General features: G+C 38.1%; 1 protein-coding gene across 1 annotated transcript in view; it reads right to left on the minus strand.

The window, feature by feature from the left end:
* TOX (thymocyte selection associated high mobility group box) overlaps window positions 1-23,295 on the minus strand; it is a 212,108-nt gene that overhangs the window by 93,182 nt on the left and 95,631 nt on the right. Inside the window, exon 2 of the mRNA XM_062501942.1 lies at window positions 7,119-7,184. Within this exon, the coding sequence (XP_062357926.1) occupies window positions 7,119-7,184 (66 nt within the window). The remainder of the gene's footprint in view (window positions 1-7,118; window positions 7,185-23,295) is intronic.

A 23,295-nucleotide genomic window follows, 5' to 3' on the forward strand; every position in this document is an offset into this window, starting at 1 on the left:
GTATCTGACAGTTACTTCTAAAGCCCCAAATTCTGTAGCTACGTAATTACCCTCCAAACCTGTTTCATTAAAAAGCTTTCTGCTCACATGGCTGTAAAGGAAATATAACTGCAAGATTTCACAGCCAGAAGACAAATAGAATGCTGAAAAATTTGTTATACTTGCTGAGGTTTCTGATATGATTTCAATTTTACAGATCCACGCTAATGATTTTTGAAGGCTGGAGAGGGACACTTTTGTTTATACAAGTGTAATTATGGGTATGTTTGCTTAGGATCCTTAGGGAGCAGATTTTGCCCTCTTTAGTGTTTTTATAGCATGTGCTATAGAACAGGCTTTAAATGAAAGATGCATTAAGTTAAGGCATGTTTAAGTAACTCATTTTTCAGGGATAAGTAGGTCATATATATTTCTTCTTCTGGTCGGAGTACAAGTTCCACACCTACTGAACATAACTGACTAAAATGAATTTGAGTAAAAAAGGGTAAAGGTATTTCATCTGAGTTACATCTTTACCGTGAAATTTGTAAAAGCTCTTAAATTCCAGCCAACAGGCCCTAATTCTGACTTCTATTTTTATAAAAGTTGAGGCATTAGATTACAAAAAAAAAAAATGAAAATATCCTTGAATATAAACACAGCACATGCTCATACACTTTGCATTAAAGCTAAAGACATTCATACATACTTATATCACACATCCCTGTAGAGAAGGGCTTGGGGACACTGAAGGATGACAAGCTGGACATAAGCTGGCAATGCTCTTGCAGCCCAGAAAGACAACCGTGTTCTGGGTTGCATCAAAAGCAGCATGGCAAGCAGGATGAGGGAAGGGATTCTGCCCCTCTACCTTCCCTGAGCTCTCGCTGGAGTGCTGCATCCACCTGGAGTGCTGCATCCAGCTCTGGGGTCATCAGCACAGGAAAACATGAACTTGTAGGTTTGGGTCTGAAGAAGACAACAGAGGTCCAAGGGCTGAAGCACCTCTCTTATGATGAAAGGCTGAGTTGGTTATTCAGCTGGAGGAGACTCTGAGGAGACTTTATAACATCAATATATAATGGGGCTTGTAAGAAAGATGGAGTAAGACCTTTTATCAGAGCCTGCAGTGTCAGGACAAGCAGCAAGTTTTAAACAGAGAGGATAGATTTAGACTGGACACAGGAAGAAATTCTTTCCTGTGAGGGCAATGAGACACTGTAAGAGATATGCAGAGAATCTGTGTGTGCCACATCACTGAAAGTTGTCAAGGTCATGTTGGATGAGGCTTGAAGCAATCTGATTCAGTGAAAGAAGCAACTGCTCATGGAAGGGAACTGGCCTAGATGATCTTCAAAGATGCCTTCCAATTCAAACCATTTTATGATGCTAAAGATGAGTATCTATAAATATACATACATAGCCCTGTTAATGCAAATATTGATGTATTTTTATCCCGGACTCAGCTCTTTCCAGACTCTGCCTGATATTAAGATAACATTAAAAGACTATGTTATACACAAAAGTGAAAGGCAGGGTAAAATCTACCTGTAACTGCTCATTTGGGATCTGAAAGGCCTGCCTGGTCTTTTTCTTTCCCTGAGACCATTTTAACCTATGTCCTCCTTTTATTTTATTTTTTTTTAATGTGGCATTTATAGACTACTTCAGAGAATTGGAGAACCAAGAAGTAGACTCCCTTCTGTTGATAACCTATTTTTGAAATTAAAAGATAGTGGTTCGGGAAGAGGGAGGTAGAATATGGTCAAAAACAGCCCTGGACTACATCCAGCAGACTGCCCAGGAGGCATTGCCTTTTCACTATGGAGCAGCCTCTCAATGAAGAAAAGCTTTCCAACTATTCAGCAGGTTTGTGCCAGACTTCAGGGTAGTATGTACCCATGGGACTACACTGGACCATGTAATGATTCTCCATCTGAGAATGCTGCTTTTACTCAATCCTTTCCAAGGCAGCAAACTCCTGCCATGCTCTGCTGATGGAGACTGTTGTAGGCAACAAGATTGAAGATCTGTGTCTTCTGGCTGTACCCAAGCCAGGGAATTCTAGTCTATCTACAAGGAAGGACCAATACAGAGTGAGAGAGAGAAGCTATTATGTAGCATTTATCCATCCCTACTTCACATGACCAGTAGTTATGTCATTAATAATCTAAGAAATTATGGTATAAAAATGTAAAAAATAGATTAGGGCTATATGTAGGACCATGTGCATAAGGCAACATTAATATAAAAAAATCTCTCTTTTGGATATTATTCCATCCTATTTCACCCTGTAGCTGTACAGGAAAAAAACAGTTTTGATAGTGACGGTGCCTCCTCTATCACAGAGCATGCAGATATATTTTACATAGATCTCCCTGGCATAGCACTGGGAAGCAGGAAAATACTATCTCTGAGCAAACAGCATTCCCTCCTCTACCTCAGGTCTTTTCTTCCCAGTGGGACAATAAGGGTACTGTCCCAAATCCTCAGCTCCAGGCCTGTTCTCATCCCTTCCCTTAGGACCTTGCAGGGAATTTGGCAGCTGCACTCATTTACCTTAATATTTATCAGGCTTCAGGAAGGATACAAATGTGTTAAGGCTTTGTGCAACAGAGTCCTGAATTACATTCCATATTGTGACTAGGAAGAACTGTAAAATAAGCAATATAATTTTATACCATGCTGTGCGTGGCCCACAATTGACAGGAGGTGGAATAATATAAAGAGCAATTCATGTCCAAGATTTCAATTATAGGTGTGGGGAGAAAACAATAATTGATGGGAATCTCAAATGCAGATCAGTTGGCATAGTTTTATTTTAAAATGATAAAAACTTTCAGATTCAAGTGCAATTGCTAGTGAAAATGTCACAGTTTTACTGTGTATGTTTGTTAATATGGCTGCCATAACTCATTTAGGAGATGCCTTCAGTATAGAGTCCTCTACTATTACTACTACATATTATAACCAAAAATGCAGTACTTACGCATATATATATAAAATGTACATAGATACAACATTGCCAAACAGCCTTTTGGGACAGTTTAAAAGAATATCATTAATTTTTACTGTTTACTTACTCTTCTGGCTCAGTTCCAACACTGGCTTTCTGTAAAAATCATTTCAAGTATAGAATTATGCTATTTGCTTGCAGCAACATCACAGGAACAGTAGTGAGCCATATGTTGCTACTTAGCAACTTGGTCTGTAAGTCCCAAAGCATGTACTGATTTGAAAATTGAACAGAAATGATAATTATTGTTGAGGGATGCTGTGAGGCAACTTGTCTTGGATTACCAAACTATGCAGATGTTTGATGTTATATAGCAAAAGGAATAAAATTATATTTTTCCTGTCCATTGGCTGAGCTTTTATTTATGTTAGCCTAAAGGGGATAAATTGATTAAAACCCGTAAAATAATATAAGGTGATGTTTTTCTGGATATGAACACTTTGGAGTAAACAGAAGGAACTGAGGTGCTTTTCAGAATATATTAGAACCCTGGCAATCCTACCTATGTGGTCACCCAATCCTGAAGACAGTCAAGTGGAAATCCCCTGGTCCTTGGTGTTACATACCATGACTCAGTCTGCCAACCCAATTCCTAAATAAGCTATGTCAGAGTCTGAAATTAGAAAATGTTACTTGTGTCTGACTCAGTCAGCATGACCAGAGCTTGAATAAAGCTTTCTGGTAGGACTATGTACTTCCTTACATGTGGGATTCATATTTTAATGAATTGTTCACAGACATGAATACATCAAGAATAGCAGAGTAATTAAGTCACTCCTCATTCTAAGAGGATGCAACCCCTATCTCTGATCTTGTGAGGGAACAGCCAAGTTACCAAGGGTGGGAAGGAGCCTGGATTCCTCTCACTCATGTCATGCAATGGCAAGACTCATGACCACAGGTGCCAAATAGACATAGGACAAAATTATGATTAGAGCAACTATGCTGTCACCTGAGAAAGAACATTTCCTCCTCTCTTTTTATGGCATTATGTGTTTTATATTCAGTAACAGTGACAGGAAAATAAACAAAGAGTCCTAAAACCATGGTCAGAAAATACAATTGCATCCTTTACTATTCCTGTCCCTAGCCCTGTAACCTACACAGTCTTTCATGCTTTGTTTTCAGAGCAGGAAATAGTGTATTTTTTTCTGGTTTTAATCACCAGACTGGATCTTGAAATGGTAGTCAGTTCATCAGTTTTGGCTGACCACCAAATGCTTATGTGCAAGAAAGAAACATTTCCCCAATACAGTCAGTGAAGACCTCACAGATACTGTCAATGAAGAGTTGTTTAGTTCCTTTGAGGAACGACTAGCAGCTGTCTATGTCAGGAACAGGTTTGGGAAGGCTCCTCTCACAGTCTCAGGTTCTTGATGAAACATGAGAGGCAGGTTTTCATCACACCCCATATTACTGCTCTCAGTGAAGTTGTTTTGTCTCCTTTTTTTTTTAAATTTTTTTAAAAAATACTATTATTACAGGCTTTCACATATGCTTCAGCCCACACAGAGTTGGAACACCTCTTCTGTGAAGGCAGGAAGACAGGCTAAAAATGCTGGGGCTGTTCAGATTGGAAAAGAGAAGGCTCCAGGGAGATCCTAGAGCAGCTTTCCAGCACCTAAAGGGAGCCAACAAGAAAGCTGGAGAGAGACTTTTTACAATGGCCTGCAGTGATAGCTCAAGGATGAATGGCCATAAGATGGATTAGACATTAGGAAGAAGCTCTTTGCTGTAAGGGTGGCAAGGCACTGACACAAGTTACCCAGAGAGGATGTGGACTTCCCAAAACTGGAAGTGTTCAAGGCCGGACTGGGTGGGGCTCTGAGTAATCAATGGATAGTGGAAGGTTCCCTGTCCATGACAGGGGGTTGGAGCTAGATGATCCTTAAGGTCCATTCCAACCCAGTCCACTCTGTTCACTCAAAACCCCTGCAACAGCATAAGCACCAGGAGAAAATCCCAGCAAGGGAAAAGAGCTCGTGACAGCCCAAGGCTGGCAGCCACTCTCAACCAGGCACAGAAGGCTGATTGACTGGCGCACACGTGGTAACACCTTAAAACACTCTGCCTGGCAATTGAGCTGCTTCTCACCACGTGGATCACCCAGCCAAGGACAGAGAGATTGCCTTTGGGTTTTGAACTCTACCTGGGAGCCAGACATGCCAGAGTTCAGCTTTGCCATGGTCAGATTTTAAGTCTGTAAGCCTTTTCTTGGTTCCGACTCTTAGTAAGAATGCAGGGTTTTCTGATGTCTTTGAATTTGGAAATGTCACATTTGATAGATTTTTTTCCTTGAAGACAAAGTCATTTGCATTTAAAATACCTAGGCCTGGCTCTTTAAAGGTACTTTAAAAACCTTACTTTCACTGCAACCAGTGAATGTTAGATGCATAAATATATCTGAGAATCTGGGCCTTGTTAGTACATGTAGAAACCGCATAAAAGATTAAAACTTATACTCTTAATTTTTCAATATGCCATTTAAATTATTTAAACTGCATGCATACACAGTACAAAAATATCAACAGAAGAAAAATAATTCTGATGTATAATGTGGATTTGCAATTCTTTATTCAAAACTATTTAAGACAGACATAATGATTCTCTGAAAGGTAGCAGCTGCCTGATAACAGCAATCATTCACAGAGTTTGCATTTCTACTGTTTCAAACAAATTCAATTAGCCCTTGCACTTCAAAACCCTTAAGGCAAAAATGAGATGATACTAGGCTGCTTTAATCTAATAGTAATACTAAAACTTGTCAGTACAGTTTTTGGATTAATGGTTAGAGAAAAATTAATAATATAATTTTTCATTTTTTAATCAAACAGTTCTGTTCTAAACTACCTCTGGATCTTGGAGGGTTCTTAGCTGAATAAGTTCAATCATGCACAATTCCAAAATGCAAAATATACTATTGGTCTCTAAAGGTATTTCAGAGTGACTTCAACAGAAAGCTGGGTAGCAACATGGCGGAACACTTTAAAGATGATATTTTTGATTGAATCATGTACTCATCTCACACAGCCTCCTGCTTCCCTGCCCCCAGTGAACCTGTGTACCTGAAGAACACTACTTCATAAAGCCATTTTGTCTCAAATGCACACTTTCCAAAGCTGTTGATACCTAAGTTACATCCATCTTATCTGAACATAATTACTATTCATTCAAACTTACTTCCCACCTAATGAGAGTTTTACACATAAACCTCCTGATTCTGTCAGGCCAGACACTGCTGGCCTGAAATATTGCATGACATAAACCACAAGTCTGATTATTCACAGCAATTTCTGACACAATCTAACTGATCTGCAGCACTATCCCCACCACTTACTGGTGCAAATTTAAACTGAAACACGTGAATTAAATGACCCCCGACCCCCCCCCCCCCCCCCCCAACAGATGTAGCAACAGGTAGACAACCCAAAATTCTCAAAACTGTTTTTGCTTTCAAGCAGTAATTAAAATTTGCAATTCTTAGAAGTCTATAGGATCTTTGAGGTCAAGTGGAAAGGTAGAAGATTTTTTAATATTCATCCAGTATCAAAATTTAATGTGTGTGGTTCCCCAAAAGGAGAAGGGCTCAAAAATACCTTTAAAGATTGCACATCACGTTAAGCCTTTTGGCCTGTAAGCTACAGAGGGCTCAGTCATTGCCTTAACCCCACTGCTAACTGTGTAATAATAGCAACATTCCTCAGACATAGGATTAGTATTAAAAATGCAATTCTTCAACAGTTCTATGAATGATAATTAAATCTATTTGTGACATGTATAGCTTATAATGATTAACTTGTCTGCAGTCAGATAAACAAATAACCTGCACCTGTAAAGACTTTATTTCCTGAAGGTAAAACAACTGTTTAGGAAAGATCATGCTGGCAAAACAGCTGCTTGCATTCTGGAGAGGAAACAAGGCAGTATCTTTCAACAAACGCCAACTCTGGTGTTTTATCAGCTCTATCTCATTAACTGGAAACAAGGCTTAAATGCTTTGTTTATAAATTATGATTATTCCTGATTGCAGCAGTTACTGATAGTGCCACTCATTTGCAATGCAACTCTTTGATTTTTTTTTAATTACAATTTGAAACAAGGCAGAGAAGATTAATTAACCCACCTGGCTGGCTGGCACGTAGTCCTGGCTTGGTTCTGTCATACTCATATACATGTTCTCACCGTCAAACTGCAAAAGAAATAATAGTAAACATTCAGCAGACTTGCTTTTTTAGAATTGACTGAATAAAAAACTGTTGCTATAAAATAATACTACAGCCTGGTTTTAGAGACTTGTAATTGCATGTGTGCATCTTGTCTTTGATGTTCCTGTTGTCATCCTTATTGACCCTGGATGTCAGTGATTTGGAGTAATTAGCGCTCTAGTAATTACAGCTAGCAAGGAAGAAATGAATGGTTTCCTTTCATCTGCAATCTGTTTTAAAACAAAATGCCTCATTTTGTGCACCATGTATACATATTGCTGTTGGTTGCAACAAAGTACTAAGTGAATTGCACACTTACTGAGAAAAAGAAGATGAGAATAGAATCTGCACTAAAATGCATCTTAATGGATTCCAACTTTAGCTTCTGAACAGAACAAGAGTTGAAATTTCAAAACAAATTAAACCCCCTCCAATTTAAATGTTCCCATATCAGAACGTAGGAAATACATTTCTAGACAGCTTTCAGACATCTGAATGTATGAAAGAGTATACCTCCCATCCGTATGGTGTAAGAGGATAGTTTGCTTGATGTGTGAAAAAAGTAAACATTCATAATCAGAACTGCAAAAATAACCATCTGTAAATGATAAATACCATTCCTGGAAATACATACAACATAGAAAAAGCTTATTTCCTTTTTTCTTTTTTTTTTCTCTTTTTCTTTTTTTTTTTTTCTCTTCTCAACTGCAGTTAAGAAGTAACAGAAATGTCATAGAAAGGAGTTGATTAAAATATGAAGGTCTAGATGGAGAAAAACTGTCAGATCTGAAGCCTCATCCTGTACCAGCACAAAGAAGTGTAAAACTACTGATTTCTTACATAGTCTGGAAAATGTCCCCACAGAACTCTTGTCACTCCCACTCAAGTGGCAGTGCCAACAGGGTGATGATAGTCCCAGCGTCTGCTCAGGAGCTAGGGAAAATCTTTTCAAACCTCTTAAGCAGAAATTAACAACAGCAGGAATTCCTACCTCCAGTCATCAACCACAAATTTCCAGCTGTTACCAGGTCTGTTTCAGATAACTTGCACCTGACCCCTTGTGTGAATGCTTAGAGTGACATATTTTGGACTTCAGCCATTGTTTTGCATGACACAGCAGCTTTTTTATGAAGTCCCTGCTACTGAGATTGCTCTGCTCCTACAGAAGGTGCCCGCGGAATATCCCATGGACATTTCTTGACCAGTGTTGAGCTTCTGTGGATATTCTACCTGCAAGGTGAAGTATATTCTACTCTGAGGTGTCAAAGTTAAACTGTGTCTTTGGCAGATAGCTCTATCAATTTTTGCTGAGGTGGCTGAAAAGGTTTCAGCTTCCAGCTGTTCATCCTCTTTCTCTGCCAGAGGCTACAAGGCTTGTAACAGCAGCAGAAACATGAACAAGTGCCAGCTCCTGGCACAGCAACTGATGGTCTGCCCTTCCTGGCCAGAGCTATTTAATAGTCACAGACTATCTGTCAGAAGTCCTAGTTTCATGGGAGGGAAAGGATTATGCCACAGACACAGATCTGCCATAGGGAATAGAGTATTTCTAGATTTTGACAGAATAGAAATAGCTAGATTAGATCACAAAATAGAGACTGATGCTTGTTTCTGTTTTGTTTCTTGTTGACGTGTACAATTTCTTTTAGTATTCTCATTCAATAATGTTCTTATTTATAAGCATTCAAAGTAGAGTTTTGGAGAAAAAATTTTAGTATCTGGATTGGAAAAAAACTGCATTGTTTCTTCTACTCAGATGGACAGGTGAAATTCTGAAGAGAGATTTCACAGCCAGTAGTTGGAAAGCAAGCACTCCAGTGCAAGGCCTACAGGAGCTCAACTTATTCAGCTTGTCAGACGAAAGGCTGAAAGGTGCCTTGATCAGAGTGATTGGTACTTACACCCTGGAAAGATGTCTGATAGCAAGATGTCAGCCTTCCTGACAGTGGTATAATGAGATCTAGTGTTGAGAAATGGGAGTTGCAGAAATTCAGCCCTGAAATAAGATACAAGTTCCTACTTTAGGAGGTAATTAAGCATTATGTCAACAGCAAACTCATCATTTCTCAGACATTTTAGAATGAGGTTTGATATCTTTTTTGGAACAGATGCAGTCCATATCATAATTACAAGAAATCCTATGGACAAGATAGTTACACTTGCTGGTTATGGGAGTCCTATCTGCCCTGGAAACCATCACTCCTTGAATCTACTCTTTTGAATTTCCCTCATTATCTTCATACTTTTGTTGTGATACATTGCAAGCTTTGCTATATTTCAAATACTGTGTTGCATGAGTTTAGTTCCAGTGAATATGAAGAAATTTCTTTTCTGCCTACTGGCTAGAAACAGTCAAGAATGATTTCAATTTATTTTGCCTTCCATAATGCATGAGACTATGATTTAAGAATCTTTATGAAGTATACTAGTCTTTAATATAATTCCCTCTTTTGAATGTTTGGTCATCTGTCCTTGCTCCCAAGCTTACAATCACCAAATCTGCATTCTTTGAATAATTTCCCTAAGGTATTTTTCCATGAATACTGAAATTATTATAATTCTGTGTGTTGTTCTTGGATAATCTACCTACCTAATCAGTGCCTTCCTATTAGTGGTCCCCCGGTATGATAGGATATTGGATCTCAGCCTCAACTGTTTTTTGCTTGTGGCCCTCTTTTAGCTCTGAAGTATTTTTTTTTTTTTTCTGCCATGGTCTGTGGGCCTTATGTGAGCATGTTTCACAGAAACCAAAAGAGAAAAAATATATGTAAATTTAAACTTTGTGGCCTTTTGACCTCACATGGGAAATGTAAGGGGATTGATGCTTACATGAGAAATGACCTTCTGCAACATTTTGGATTAATTTGCTAGGGTAAATTTTTAGAAAAATATATTGATGCATAATGTTTGTAAAACCTGAGTGAGCTGTTAACATCTAAAAATGCCCAGCAGCTTTCTGATTTGTTACTTAATTTCTTCAACATTCAAGCATGGAGTTTAGTTACTGCAATATTTAGCATCTGCTTGTCAGAAGTATGTGCAAGACATTGTGTAATAGGTAATATAGATCAGCAAGGATTGATGGGATGAGTATTTTTTGTAGTGTTTATATATACAGATTGTGGACTGTAATGCATCAGCTGACAATAACACTCTTGCCATACTAATATTTGTACTACATTTACCTCTGTTTAAATTATTATCTGCCCTCAGTCTGCATGGCTAATTAGCAATTCCTAAGACTTTGGGTATGAGTCTGAAAAACACCCATAAAATCAAATGATGAAGCATATACACATGCATTTTGTACAGCAGGTATTACCAGGAGATACCTCCTTCACGTTCTCAATGGTTTCTAAAATATTTATAAAAGAGTGAAAATATGAACTTTGTATACCAGAATAAAACAAAATATTTACTGCAATACTGATTTGTTTATTCATCATCCCCTTTCCCATCCCCAACTACCAAAGCAATGCAAAATAGAGATGACCTGTACATCCAGCCAAAAAAAAAAAAGGGTACACAAGCCTTCAATAACAAAAAGTTCAGAAAAACTGATGCAGCACAGATATCACTTTGCCCAAATGTGATAATAGCACACCAAAAGAATAAACGGAGGAAAAACTGCCAACAACTGGATCAACTGGAAAGTTCTATTAATATGTTTTTCCCATCTGTTTATAAGCTTCCAAAATATGCCCCCAAACCCCAGAAATGAATATTGAATCATTTCACCTTTAATAGACTGCTTTGTAACGTTCAGGCTCTGCAGCATGGCACCTCTCAACAACTCTTCACCTGGACACCGTAATTCATGCTACATCCCCCTGGAATTCAGCTTTACAAGTGAAGTGATACATGCAACAGCAGGTCAAGCAACTTATCTGGATCAGAACGAGTCTAAAGATGAGCAGATATGACTCAAAAGATGTCTTCGACTACCAGAGTTTTCTTCCTCTACTCTATGCCTCCAAAACTGTCATATTGTACTCATCATTTTCAGGTTGGCAATCTCAGTTTGTCTCTCCCTTAGCTTTCCTGCCACTCACTGTGCTGGATTTCAAGCAAGGAAACAGCACAAGCATCACTTAACCCGTGGATGATTCATCCCAACAGAACAGATGAAACACAAAGGCAGGCAGTTAAATGAACTGTCTTTTATGAACCTATGTATGATGTATATATATCATATGACATTTCATATAAAACTTTCCCAATGTGTCTCCAAGATCCCACAGTACCATTAAGAGCAGATTTCAAAATCTTTCATTTTAATCTATTAAATGTGAATGCTAATACAATATTCTGGTGTGTGATAAGAACTACTCTTGACAACATTTCTTTTCACATTAAAGTGTAACTGCATGAGAAGTTTGGGTGAGAGCAAACAAAGAATATGACTGCATTGTAATATGAAAAGAAATATAACTGGGAGCTAGTTCTAATATAAATTCAGGATTGTATAGCATTCTTTATTTAAATAATTATTATAAATAAAACATACAGGCCACACTGAGTCATGGCCAGTTAGAAGCCACATCAGAATGACCGTTTGTAAGACAAATTGTAATGTTCAGCAACCAATATGCACAAAATGCCCAACTGCTGTTATTAATTTAAATTGTTATACAATTTACTCATAGAAGTTAGAGATATAATTACATAAGCACTGGCTGACTGTAATTGATGCAAGAGGTATGACAGAATTTAGCAAATGCCCAGAGTGCTAAAGCTGTTTTAAGGAATCCAAGGCTTGCTTCTGCCTTCCATTAACATGGCATCATACCATAGTCACACAGTGTACGGCCAGGAAGCCTGTTTTCATCTTCCCTCTTAAATTGCAAACTTCATCAGCATTTATAGGAGTGATTATAAAGTAGCAAAGCTTGCCAGAATAGTATTTTTTTATTCATTCTTAATGTGTCTTAAATTAAAAACATCCTATGTGGACTACGTCACAAAGATACTGCAAACAGGTTGAACAGACAAAAAAAATTGTCATGGTGACACCAATGTAGAGAATGCTTATTTGATCGCCTACATAGACAGAAAATTTTGGAATACAAAATGGAGGGTGCAAGATGGCAGAAAAAGCTAGAAGGGCTTGAGAACCAAAGACGATATCTGGCAATGAAATATATTTATATATTGGTGTATATTTATATACTGGTAACTGTATGTGCTCATACAGTGATTATAAACATAGATGAATACCTGCATTAGCTTCATGTAGCTGGTTCAGATGACAGCTACCACATAGACATACATGTTAAACAAGCTTTCAGTCTAGCTTTGTGTTCTCCCCTCCACTTAAGCTACCTTTTTCTATACCAAGTCACTCTGTTTTCATTGCCAGGATTATCTGTGCTATCTGGATTACAGGGAGATGACATTTCTCCCCTCTACCTCCATCTTCTTGCTACGTAACATTTTTTTGCTGTTGTTGTGGAATGAGGGGTTATTTTGCTCCATTTTCAGCCAGTTATTGACTTTTGATGGTATTGCATAGTTGCTTTTTCTTTCTATGAATATATATATATATGTCTGTGTGTGTGTGCCCTAAGTTCTTCAGGCACAGTTATAAGAGCTATGTGAAAGAAAAAATATCAAGCACATGAATGTTTGAGCTTTTCCCCATTCATACTGAAGAGCAGTACAATGTGACAGTACTGCATCTCATCCAGCTGCAGTGTGGCCAGGGAAGCACAAGCCTAATTGGCTCTTGATGCCAAAACATGCTTGGGACAGGGGTGTGTAGAGGGAGCAGCTTTGGAGAATGTTTTGTGCACAAATATACCCTGAAAGTGATATCCCAAAATGTAAAGAAAAGGCGGAGAAGCAAAGGGAGAGTGATATTGGTGAAAGGTGCTATGTTACTAAGTTCATTTTCTGGGTAAAGCCAGTTGAACTTGACATTCTGATTTCTTCAAAGGATCTTACAGATCTTCAAAGCCTGTTATTAATCACATAATCTAAATACAAATTTCTCCCATCTTAGGTTTGAACTGGAAGAAAGATTTAGGTTTAAATATAAACTTTAGTTAGATCATTAAACCATAGTTTACCTTACTCTGATGGTGCCCCAGCACAATTTGTTATGTTTCATTTTAAGAATTTGCAATAGCACTGTGTAAAACTATTGTTTATTTCTAGTGATTTAGTGATTTTACTGCTTACAGGTTATATATATCATTTGTAACTCACATTATCTAAAAGCCACTAATCCTGAAAAATCTTTAAAACTAGGTAATTTTGTTTATTTTAAACCAAATGCCAAGAGTGGATATTGTCTCATGTTGCTTGATGACATAGAGTGATATTTTGTTTTACTCAGAGCTGCTGAAATGAGACTAAAATAATAATGGGATACAACATAAATCATCAAATTGCTATGCTAAAGGAACAGTTGATCTTGTTATGGCAACCATTAAAGATAAAAACAGAGATGCTCTGTAAACATTATACACGATGGAAAATCCCTTTCTTGACACAGTTTGGCAAAGCGGTACATTTGTAATAAATTGAAGCTCCATTTTGTCTCCTAAACTCCATTTTGTATGTTGTACTTGAACACGTTTAAATTCGCCCAAGACTTGTTACAGTAATGCATTCCAGACAGGCACCATTCCCAGGAAAGAGGCTTGACACCTCACTGAAGGACTATCACAGGAAAATTGTCAAAAAACAATCTAGTACTATCAACTTTGATTGTTCTGCTGTCTTCCCTCCCTCCTTCCATAAGCCTTGTTTGTCAGCAGAGGAGCGTACTGAAAAACCATGAGATTGGATGAAAATGCCTGAACAGCAAAAAGAAGTAAAATTCTTTGCAGAGCTGAACATCCCTCTATGGCCAAAGGGAAGTGATTAGTGAAGACTGGCAGGACCTGGAGGAGTCATGTCCCATCTGGAACACTAGGAGCCCTCCAGGATGCAGAAAGTTTGATGAGCCAAGCAATAGAGTGGAGATAGCATTTCTCAAGACTATTATTAGTAGTGTTAATTTTAATTCTTCTACTAGCTTTCAGGAACAAAATATTAGGAAAATCCTTTATGTCTCCAGTCCTTTAATCTTCTTCCATGTTGCTGAAGAGTCTGAACCAGGAATATGGGGTATGTTGTCTTTATGTGGTCCAAGCTCAGTGACGTGTGGACTAAGTGGATTGGAGTTGGGAAGCAATCTGCCCTGGTCTTAAGGGCAGCCACAAGGTGTGTGAGAGCACTGGCAGCAGCCTCAGAGCAGGAAGCGAGGGTGCTGCTTTGCAAGGAAATGCTTTCAGACATTTCCTATCTTAGGAAAAGCCAGAAAAAGCCACAAAACTCTCTGCCCACAGCACCCAACAGACTTGGACCCATTTGGTGCTTGGATCCAAGTGTGATAGGGCTTGCAGATTAGCACTGCCTTTTCTACCACCTGGCTTTCAAAGACAAAATGTTTTGTAAATACACCACTTGATTCTCCTCAAATGAGACCATTTTTGCCTCATTTTCCATTTATAACACTTGCTATTGACTCAAAACAGTACAGAAAGTGCTGTCAAAGTTTTCTCTCAGATTTTCATGCCTGTGTTACAAATGCCCAACCCAGACCTACCACCATTGCACTCCTCAAGCTAACTCACCATTTACCTCTCTTATTGGGAGAAAGGGAGGAGACAGTGCGTTTGCTGAGTATATTCTCATAGGTGGAGTGCTGGCTGAATATCTAAATATACACTGGTAGTTAAAACCTGAATAATGGCACTACAGCATTTGTGTTTTTCCTGCACTTAATAGAGGTTAATGTGAAACTGCAGGAAAGGTGAAGGGGAGTGTTTAGCTTCCCGCTTGGAGCCTGCATGTGTCAATGCCTGACAGAGCCTTGAAGTTGTTAGCCTGCATGCAGAGCACTAGCTGAATGAGGTTACAGTGCTGAGCACAGCAGGCTAAAAGAAGTAGGATCAGACTGATAGGAGGAGTGGCAGAGTCCAGGCACAGCAGAGTGTATCAAAGACAGCCCAGGGGAGAACGGGTACTGTATTAGTCCTTTGTGTACATTTAAATGGAAGACAGTGAACATGCAGAGATGAACTCTGAACTCTCTCAGCTGGGCTCCTGCTCCTTTTAACCTTGGCTCTGTAAATAAAATACAATATAATAAAATAATAATAAAAAACTAAAAATAAATAAAATAAGGTAAAATAAAATAATCTCAGTACACTGGGGTCTGGACTCCTATGCTCAGCTATTTTTTGCATATTGAACACTCATTAAATAAACATACTGAGATCAAAGTAGCAAGTGCTTTTGTTATTACTTTACTCAATTCACACTAAATTATAGATGTAGACACCCACTGGGAAAATTAGGTGATAAGGTGGAAAGGTTTGAACAACTAAGATAAGACCCTTCTTTTTCTACCCACAGCAGCTGAGGAAATTTGTTTAACCTGGCAGGTTGGTAACATTTTCCAACACCAACAGACCTGGTCAATTTCATTACAAGGTCTGATCCTGCATCACAGAAGGTGAAGGGAACTGTGCCATTGCCAGCTAGACAGGAACTGGATCAGGAACCACTAGACTGTTAAACTAATAGAAAGCTCTTCGAGTTTCAGAGTAATTTTTGTCAATGTTCAACCCTGCCTCATTGTGTAAAGTGGTAGATTATGTAATGAAACACAGGAAAGCTTCATGAAAAGGATCTACAGAGAGCAAAGAGATGACTAAAAAGCATTTTTTATATATCCACATGGAGAACCCCCTGTGCTGGAGTATAGCAGAAAAGAGGTTCCATGGACCATAGTCAATGAGTTTTCCACAGCTAGGACAGAACCATTGCCTTGTATAAGTACAGTTGGAATATTGTAGGGATCCGTGGACAGAGTTCTATTTACTGTGTTATTTATAGTGAATGGGATACATATTGTTCCTATGGGTAAGTACATCTCCTTCTCCACAGCAGAATCTTAGAAATAAAAAGGGGCAAACAACACCAACCAGAAAAGCACAAGCAAAATTCCACTACTACTCTGAAAATCCTAAGAAAGAGGATTTTGAGAAGCAAATAAAGGTGACAATTTTCAGATAAATAAACAACCTTGACTGAATGACTTATATTTGAAAGAGTAAGTGGGAAAAAACAGATGGCATATGCAGAAATATTTTTTACCTATGCCATATTTTAAAATCCTATTTTAAATAATATCATCTAAGAACTTAACCACTCTACACTAATGCAGCAAGTAATTTGGATCACATATCCAATGTGTATTAGAATTTTCCTGTTGAAAGAAATGACAATGTGAAAATACTTAAAATCAAGCACCCATTTGAATATATGATAAAATAGCTCAGACATTTAAAGAAACAGGAATAAAATATTTGGGTATGTACCAAACTCAGATGGAAAAAGCTTAAATTTCTGAGAAACCATATTATTTAGCACAGTCTGATGGGATCTCAATAGATAGAACTAATTCAGACCTGGAGAGAGTGATAAAAAGAAATGACTAATTGCAAGGACTGAGGAAAACATGGACATCTGTTAAATGACAAGAGTGTTGTAGGGCCTGATGTACAATCATAGTTTACCAAAACAGCTACTGTGGCAGCCATGTGGACAATCCTACTTCCTTCCACAATCACTCTGGTATATGAGCATCTTCCTTAACTTCAACCGGATTATTTTCATTAAGAACATCACACGTTTATTTCTCTGCATCAAATAAGAGGAGGGAGCCTCGTTAATGTTTATAAGAAGAATCTGAACCAACATGGATTTTTACACTTACAGTTGCAACAGATTCAGAACCTTGACAAGGCTTGTAACTTGACTTACTCCTTTGCTAGGATTGTCTACAGATCAAACTGAGATACCCTGGCAGAGCAATGTATAGAATTTTGCACTATTCTATCCTAAAATAGGTCATCTGGGAGTAGATGTGGTTAGAAATGTTCAAAATATTACTCAAAAGCAGAAGAGGAAAAGTTGTTTTACTTTTTTTCTTAACAACTTCAGTGAAGGTATATCCTTGATGTGAGATCACTTATCTGTTCTCAAAAATTTTAAGTGTTCTCTACACCCTTTAAGATAAAACTTGACCTTCAAGTTCAGTCTATGACTAAATTATTCCATGAATGCTTTCATATGTTCTTTCAATTTTGCCAAGTTGCATTCATAATAGTTTTTTTAAAGAGTCTGCAGCAGTGTTTCCTTTATACAATTGATTTTTTTAACAGAAAAAAAGACAAGTCCAAGCAAATATATTTCACTTTTTCCACATGTTTTGAAGGAAAAGAGCTAAAATATAAAGCTACAGTTGTACTCTCTCTCATCAAAAGCCTTTAAAGACAAAAAATGTCCCACCTCTTCCTTCCTCCTGCTTGAAGAACAGATGTCACATTCAGTACTGTCTGCTGCTTTTCCCATCAATACACTATGAATCTGTTACTGCTGAACACTCCTCACAGCAAATCAGATATAGAAAGTTACTCAAACCTGGCATTACCAGCACCATGGCTGTTGTCTTTCAAAGAGGTGTGCATATCAGCATGAGACAGTCACACTGGTGCTGAGAGGAAGGCAAGTTATCCCCTGAATAACAGCAGAATAAGTTTCACAGAGCATCCACAAAAACTTACTGTTAATTCCTTCCTTGCAATTCCAGCAACGGCACTTTCATGCATTTTTCCCTTTTGGTTCAAACTCTTCAGCCATTTTGCTGTTTTATCTTAAGGCCTTTTTCCATCCCTACAGTCTTCTGAGACTAATGACTTCTACCTTTCGCTAACCCTTGTGAACACAAAGACAGATACTCTGTCCTCCTCTTCAGAAAGCCACTTTTAAATTCCTTTAACCTTCTCTGGCAACATGCTTTTCCCCAAGCATTTCTTCATTTGTAATCGCTTAAGTGCTTCCCTTTACTGATGTCCATTTCACCATCTCATGTGCTGTCCAAAATGAATATAGTGCTCCAGTTAGTCATGGATAATCCTGAACAAGTTCTCTGTTCCCAGGGTTCATCCAGACCCTGGGTATGCATCAACCTCCTTCTTCCAATACACTTTATTTAGAAAATACTTTGCTTTTTCCAGCACTTAATAAATTAAATCTTTGAAATCTTATCCTGATTTATACAGCAGTATGAGTAGTTGCATGATAATTAGGATACATAGCATGATCTATGACAAATGGTGAAGACCTAAGCTCCATGGATTTTGGCCCATATCAGAGCTCTATGTTTTTTCTAAATAAAGCATTTTCAAGATGAATCTTGCAATGAAGCTGACTATTAAACGTTTACATGAGAAATTAAAAAGAGGTTTCACCAGAAGAATGTGACGGTTCAAGGACACAGTAGCACTGTGGGAAACCTTGTTTCAGTCCTACTCTGCCACTCCCTCACACATCAGTTCCAATTGAAGTCACAGGCTGGGTTCTCCCCATATCACTTCTGTGGCTGTCAAATTCCTAAAAATATCTGCTGATGAAGACTTGAATTCATCTCTCTCACATCTAGTGCAGTGTTCTCACTCACAGGACATTATTGACTGGTGTGTCTTTCTAGCTTTGAGCAGAAATAACTTCAGGCCCTGAGAAATTCCTCTCAGGAAGAGAAAAAAAATTGGCAATTATCATCTTGTCAAACTAATATTGGCAAGACTCTGTCACTTCAAAATTTGCAGTGTGATATATTTCAGAAGTCCCTGAATGCAGTGAAACAAGCTGGATTCTGTCACACTGGCCATGCAGAGACATGAGGGAAGTGCTTTATTTTTACCACTTGTCACGAAGGGAGCTCCAGGCTGGGCTCGCTGCTGGCCAGGCAGGGCTCAGATTCACTGGCAGTGATTCTCCACCTGCAGCTGCCTAGAGAGATACAGGTACTCTGAACCCCATGGCTAGAAGAGGAGGCATGGACAAGGTGGACACAGGCTTCCCTCATTTTGGCTGAAATGAAGCAAGCCAGCCCTTGCAAAGTGCATGCCAGCAGTTTTGAACTGGACCATGGCAGCAATGCAAAAACAAACCTCTTGAAATACAGATAATCCTACAATTCACACAGTGCAGCCTGTGCTTCAGTGCACTGAAATAGAAGCAGAACTCAGCATTTGTTAATCCTACTCTAATTATAACAATCTATGTTATAACCTCTGCTAATAAGCTAACATATTTTTTCAAGTGTGTATTATAACAATGTGATTAAAGCTTGATGGAGCTGTTCTTATGTTTTTATGACATAAAAATGGTTTCTTATTAGCTTTTGATGTTTCATTTTCCCCACAGCATCACAATATCTGCTTCTGTTTTACCCAATCGTACAATAATTGTTGTTTAAATTTGGCAATCTCGTAGCCTAGTCAGACTCTAGCCATTTGATTAATCAGTGAAAATACTCTATAACAGTAATGCCATGGAAAATATGCCTTATCATTTGCTCCATATTATATTCTCTCACCTTTCTGTACAAGTTAGTATCCTCAAGATTTGGTAAAACGTGATGAAAATTATCATAATGTTTTATGCCTAAAGACCATTAAATTAGCACACATTAAACTTGAAATAGATGGCTTCAATAATTTTTGTTTAAATGTGTTCTTTTTGTTCAGGAGACTGAAATGCATGTTGAAAGATTTAAAGTTATGGAGGAACCCACTAAAAATTAAAGCTTTAGTGGTCATGCCTAAGATTATGTCTCTGCTGTACATAGACAGAACAAGCTTTCTTTACCTAGTAAAACTAATTTCCAAACTAAACTTTCCCAATCTAGAATAACTTAATTCTGTGGTTATTAGGTAAAAAAACTCTCCAAGCCAAACCAGTAAAGAGGGAACAAAGAAAATCAAATAGGCAAATTATGCTCGGATTTGCAGGTATACAACTCCAGCAGAAACACTACAGCTGCATAAATATTTCCAAACACATGTTTGGCTCCTTCCCTCCCACATTAAAAGGCAAACACAGCACCAGTTCAAATAATCTTGTGTTTCCTGATGGAACAAAATGCCCTTGATTTGAATGCAATTCAGAATTAAACGCCTTTTCACAGATGGGGCCGGTACCAGGACACTGGTCTGGGTCTGTATTGGAATAATTCAAATGCTTTCAATACTGAAATTGATCAGTCTCAGAAAATTTAACTCTTATTGAGGTGTGGTTTTCTTTTTTTTTTCAATTTTAAGAAATTTTAGGAAAGCCATTAGATGGGCTCACACATTCATCAGAGCCTCTTTTGGCATCAGTAACAATCTTTTTTGTGATATTCTTCTAAGAGAACTATTAAGAGACTCCAGGGTCTTGCAGAGGCTCCTGAGTCTTAACAGCTGTGTTCATAAATTGGTAGTCATACAGTATCACTGCTTCTTCCTGTGCTTTACAGATCATGTAATACTCACCAATTTCCCTAATGTCAGTGCCTACAAGTCAGAAGTTCAGAAATAATAACAGAGTACAGACATGTGCCATCATTAGATTCATGTTTTGATAGAAAATTAATTTGGTGTTTTATTCATTTGTTTGAAATAATAACTACTGCCTTGAAAAGTATTAGATGATTAATTTCCAATATTTTCAGATCACATTAGCAATACACAAGTGTTTTGACGAACCTAATAATTTTACTCATAATCAAGATTTTGCTGTTCAGAAATTCTTCTAGCTACATGAACCAGAACCTTACAAGCTAAAATAGTCAGAACATTGATTTAAAAGCTGGGGAAGTATTTTAAGCATCACAGTGCATCACTGAAGATCTGTAAACACAGACAGCAATGTGAATTATATATGTGATTTTATTTCTTACTGTTAAACACAGCTTATTGGAAATGTATAATCAGCTCCTTTTTAAGAATACACAGCAAAAGCAATGTCATGTGTTATGCTACAGCAGGTAATTCCCTTCCTTAGATAGGATTAGCCAACAGATTTATCAAGCAGTCTCTAAGGATAGCAGAGTTCAAGTCTAGACTCATCAATAATACACAAATAAACTGAACAATTAGGTACAAAATGGCTATCTTTTCAGACAACTTATTAACCAATAAATGATATACTCACTGCAGACAGTGTAAAAAAGGGGAGATATGTAAAGATAGGAAAGACCAGAAAAGGGAGAGGAAGGTACTGTAGTCCTCAGTGTGTTTGTGAACTTGATAATTCTCTCCAACTCTCCATTTTGAGCTGAGAGATATGATGTCTAGACAAAGGTGGTTCAGCAACACTTTACCACCAGGAATCACTTGGGATTTTTTTCTAATAGCTAAACACAGATATATTCCTTTGCTCTTTAATCAGTGGTCTAAGGAAAAATATATATCATTTTTCCATTAATGCTTACTACAGCCTCAACTTCAACTTTATCTGCAAGTTTTACATAATAAAAATCACATAAATACAGTCATCCCCAGTGTGTAACATCACCACTGGGCATTGCTATGATATACTCCTACTACTGAGATGCATCAGTTCCTAGAAAAGGGTAGATGAAAGCAGTCAGTCTTACATCTGGTTCACACAACACCAAGAGGTCTTAAAAGGCAAGTCCATGGTGTTAAATATCAAAATATGGACATTGGATCTTTCTTATTATCAACAAACTCAAACTTGATTTTCTTTTCTGTGCTAGCCTGTACTCTTCAGACAGAAAACAAGAAAACCCAAGGTAGGAAGGGCTGTTGCTCCTTTTTCCCCTCAGCCAAGCAAAACAAAAAGAGTCTTCATTTAGGATCAACAAGTAAGCAAGCAAACTTAGTCCAAATAAAATCTTTTCGTATGCACATATCTGACTCAGCTCAGAAATTATGAACATTTGAAGTACAGATTTCAGGGTTTAACTCAGAATGAAACTAATATTTACCCAATATGATGTTTTTCATGCTCAAGTACTTCAAAGTGCTTTGCAAATATTGACTAAATTCTGCCTTTTTTACTGTGTTCAGTGCCCCTTGACTCTAGTGCCCATTTTGAGGGGTATATGGAAAAGATGAGTTAAGGCTTAACACGCTTTGCTAATGGAAATGTAAATTATCAGTGAAACAGAGCCACCTCTGTAGCAAAAAGGGGACATTACTCAGAATACCCTCCAGAGCAGTATAAATTCACAGATTTATAAATATCCTTGCCAGAGGGAAAAGTAACGTGGATGAACTGAAGAAGTCTGTGGTGACTTCACCCCATGGTCACTGTGCCTCACTTAAACGCTTGGACAATTTTAACAATGTTCACTGTCATTTTACTCTAGATTCATTTGAGTGAACAGTCCTTCCATTTTGCATATGAGTACTTTTGAAAATGCACTTTTATATCTTGTCCAAAGACAGGCAAAGCCTGAAGAATAATGTTCCCCTGCTACATACAGGGTAAACTAGTTCTCAAACCCAGAACACTACCCCTATGGGTTCCTGAACCCCCTCCTGTGTTCATGCTGGGCCTCCCCAAAGTAGGCAGATGACAGCTAATGCAAGCACAGCATCTGCAGAAAGACTGGCATGCAAGCTGGACTAAAGGAGGAAGCAAACCTGGGTAAGAAAGACCACATCTTGCCTGGGTCAAGATCTTGCCTTTTTCAAAAAAAAAAAAAAAAAAAAAAAGACAGACAATAGAGCAAATTTTCCATCTCTGGAAGAAGGTTTCCATGACAGACCAGCTGAACTTGCACATTTTTCTTCTGCTAAACATAAAAGGACTCTAGGGCAAATGTATTGAACTTCAGATGGGTAAAAGTTGTGAGCCAAACCCCCAAAACTGCACACCGCAAAGTGAATGGGATGGTGTAAAGTGTGCATTAACTGCCTCTGGGACCAGGTGTCCTCTGTGCCCTCCATCCCTGAGAAGCTGAAATGGCATCACTGAAGCATTGCGAAACCACATCAGAATCCTGGTTCTCTGCTTATTCTGGAGTCTAGGGACAAGGATGACGAAGAATACATGGGATGGTTTTGCCTGCTGTATTAGAGGATTCTCTTGTCTGAGGGTGACAGTTCTGTTCATGTGCCACTTTTCCCAAGAGTAGGAAATAATAGAGTGGGTTGGACTGTGGGATATGGATGCAGGCATTTTATGCAGCGCTACCTGCAGACTCACACTTGAAAAAGGAGTCATGAAGTGAAGAATTTT

This window comes from Cinclus cinclus, chromosome 1 (genome assembly GCF_963662255.1).
Source record: "Cinclus cinclus chromosome 1, bCinCin1.1, whole genome shotgun sequence".
Classification (NCBI taxonomy): Eukaryota; Metazoa; Chordata; class Aves; order Passeriformes; family Cinclidae; genus Cinclus; species Cinclus cinclus.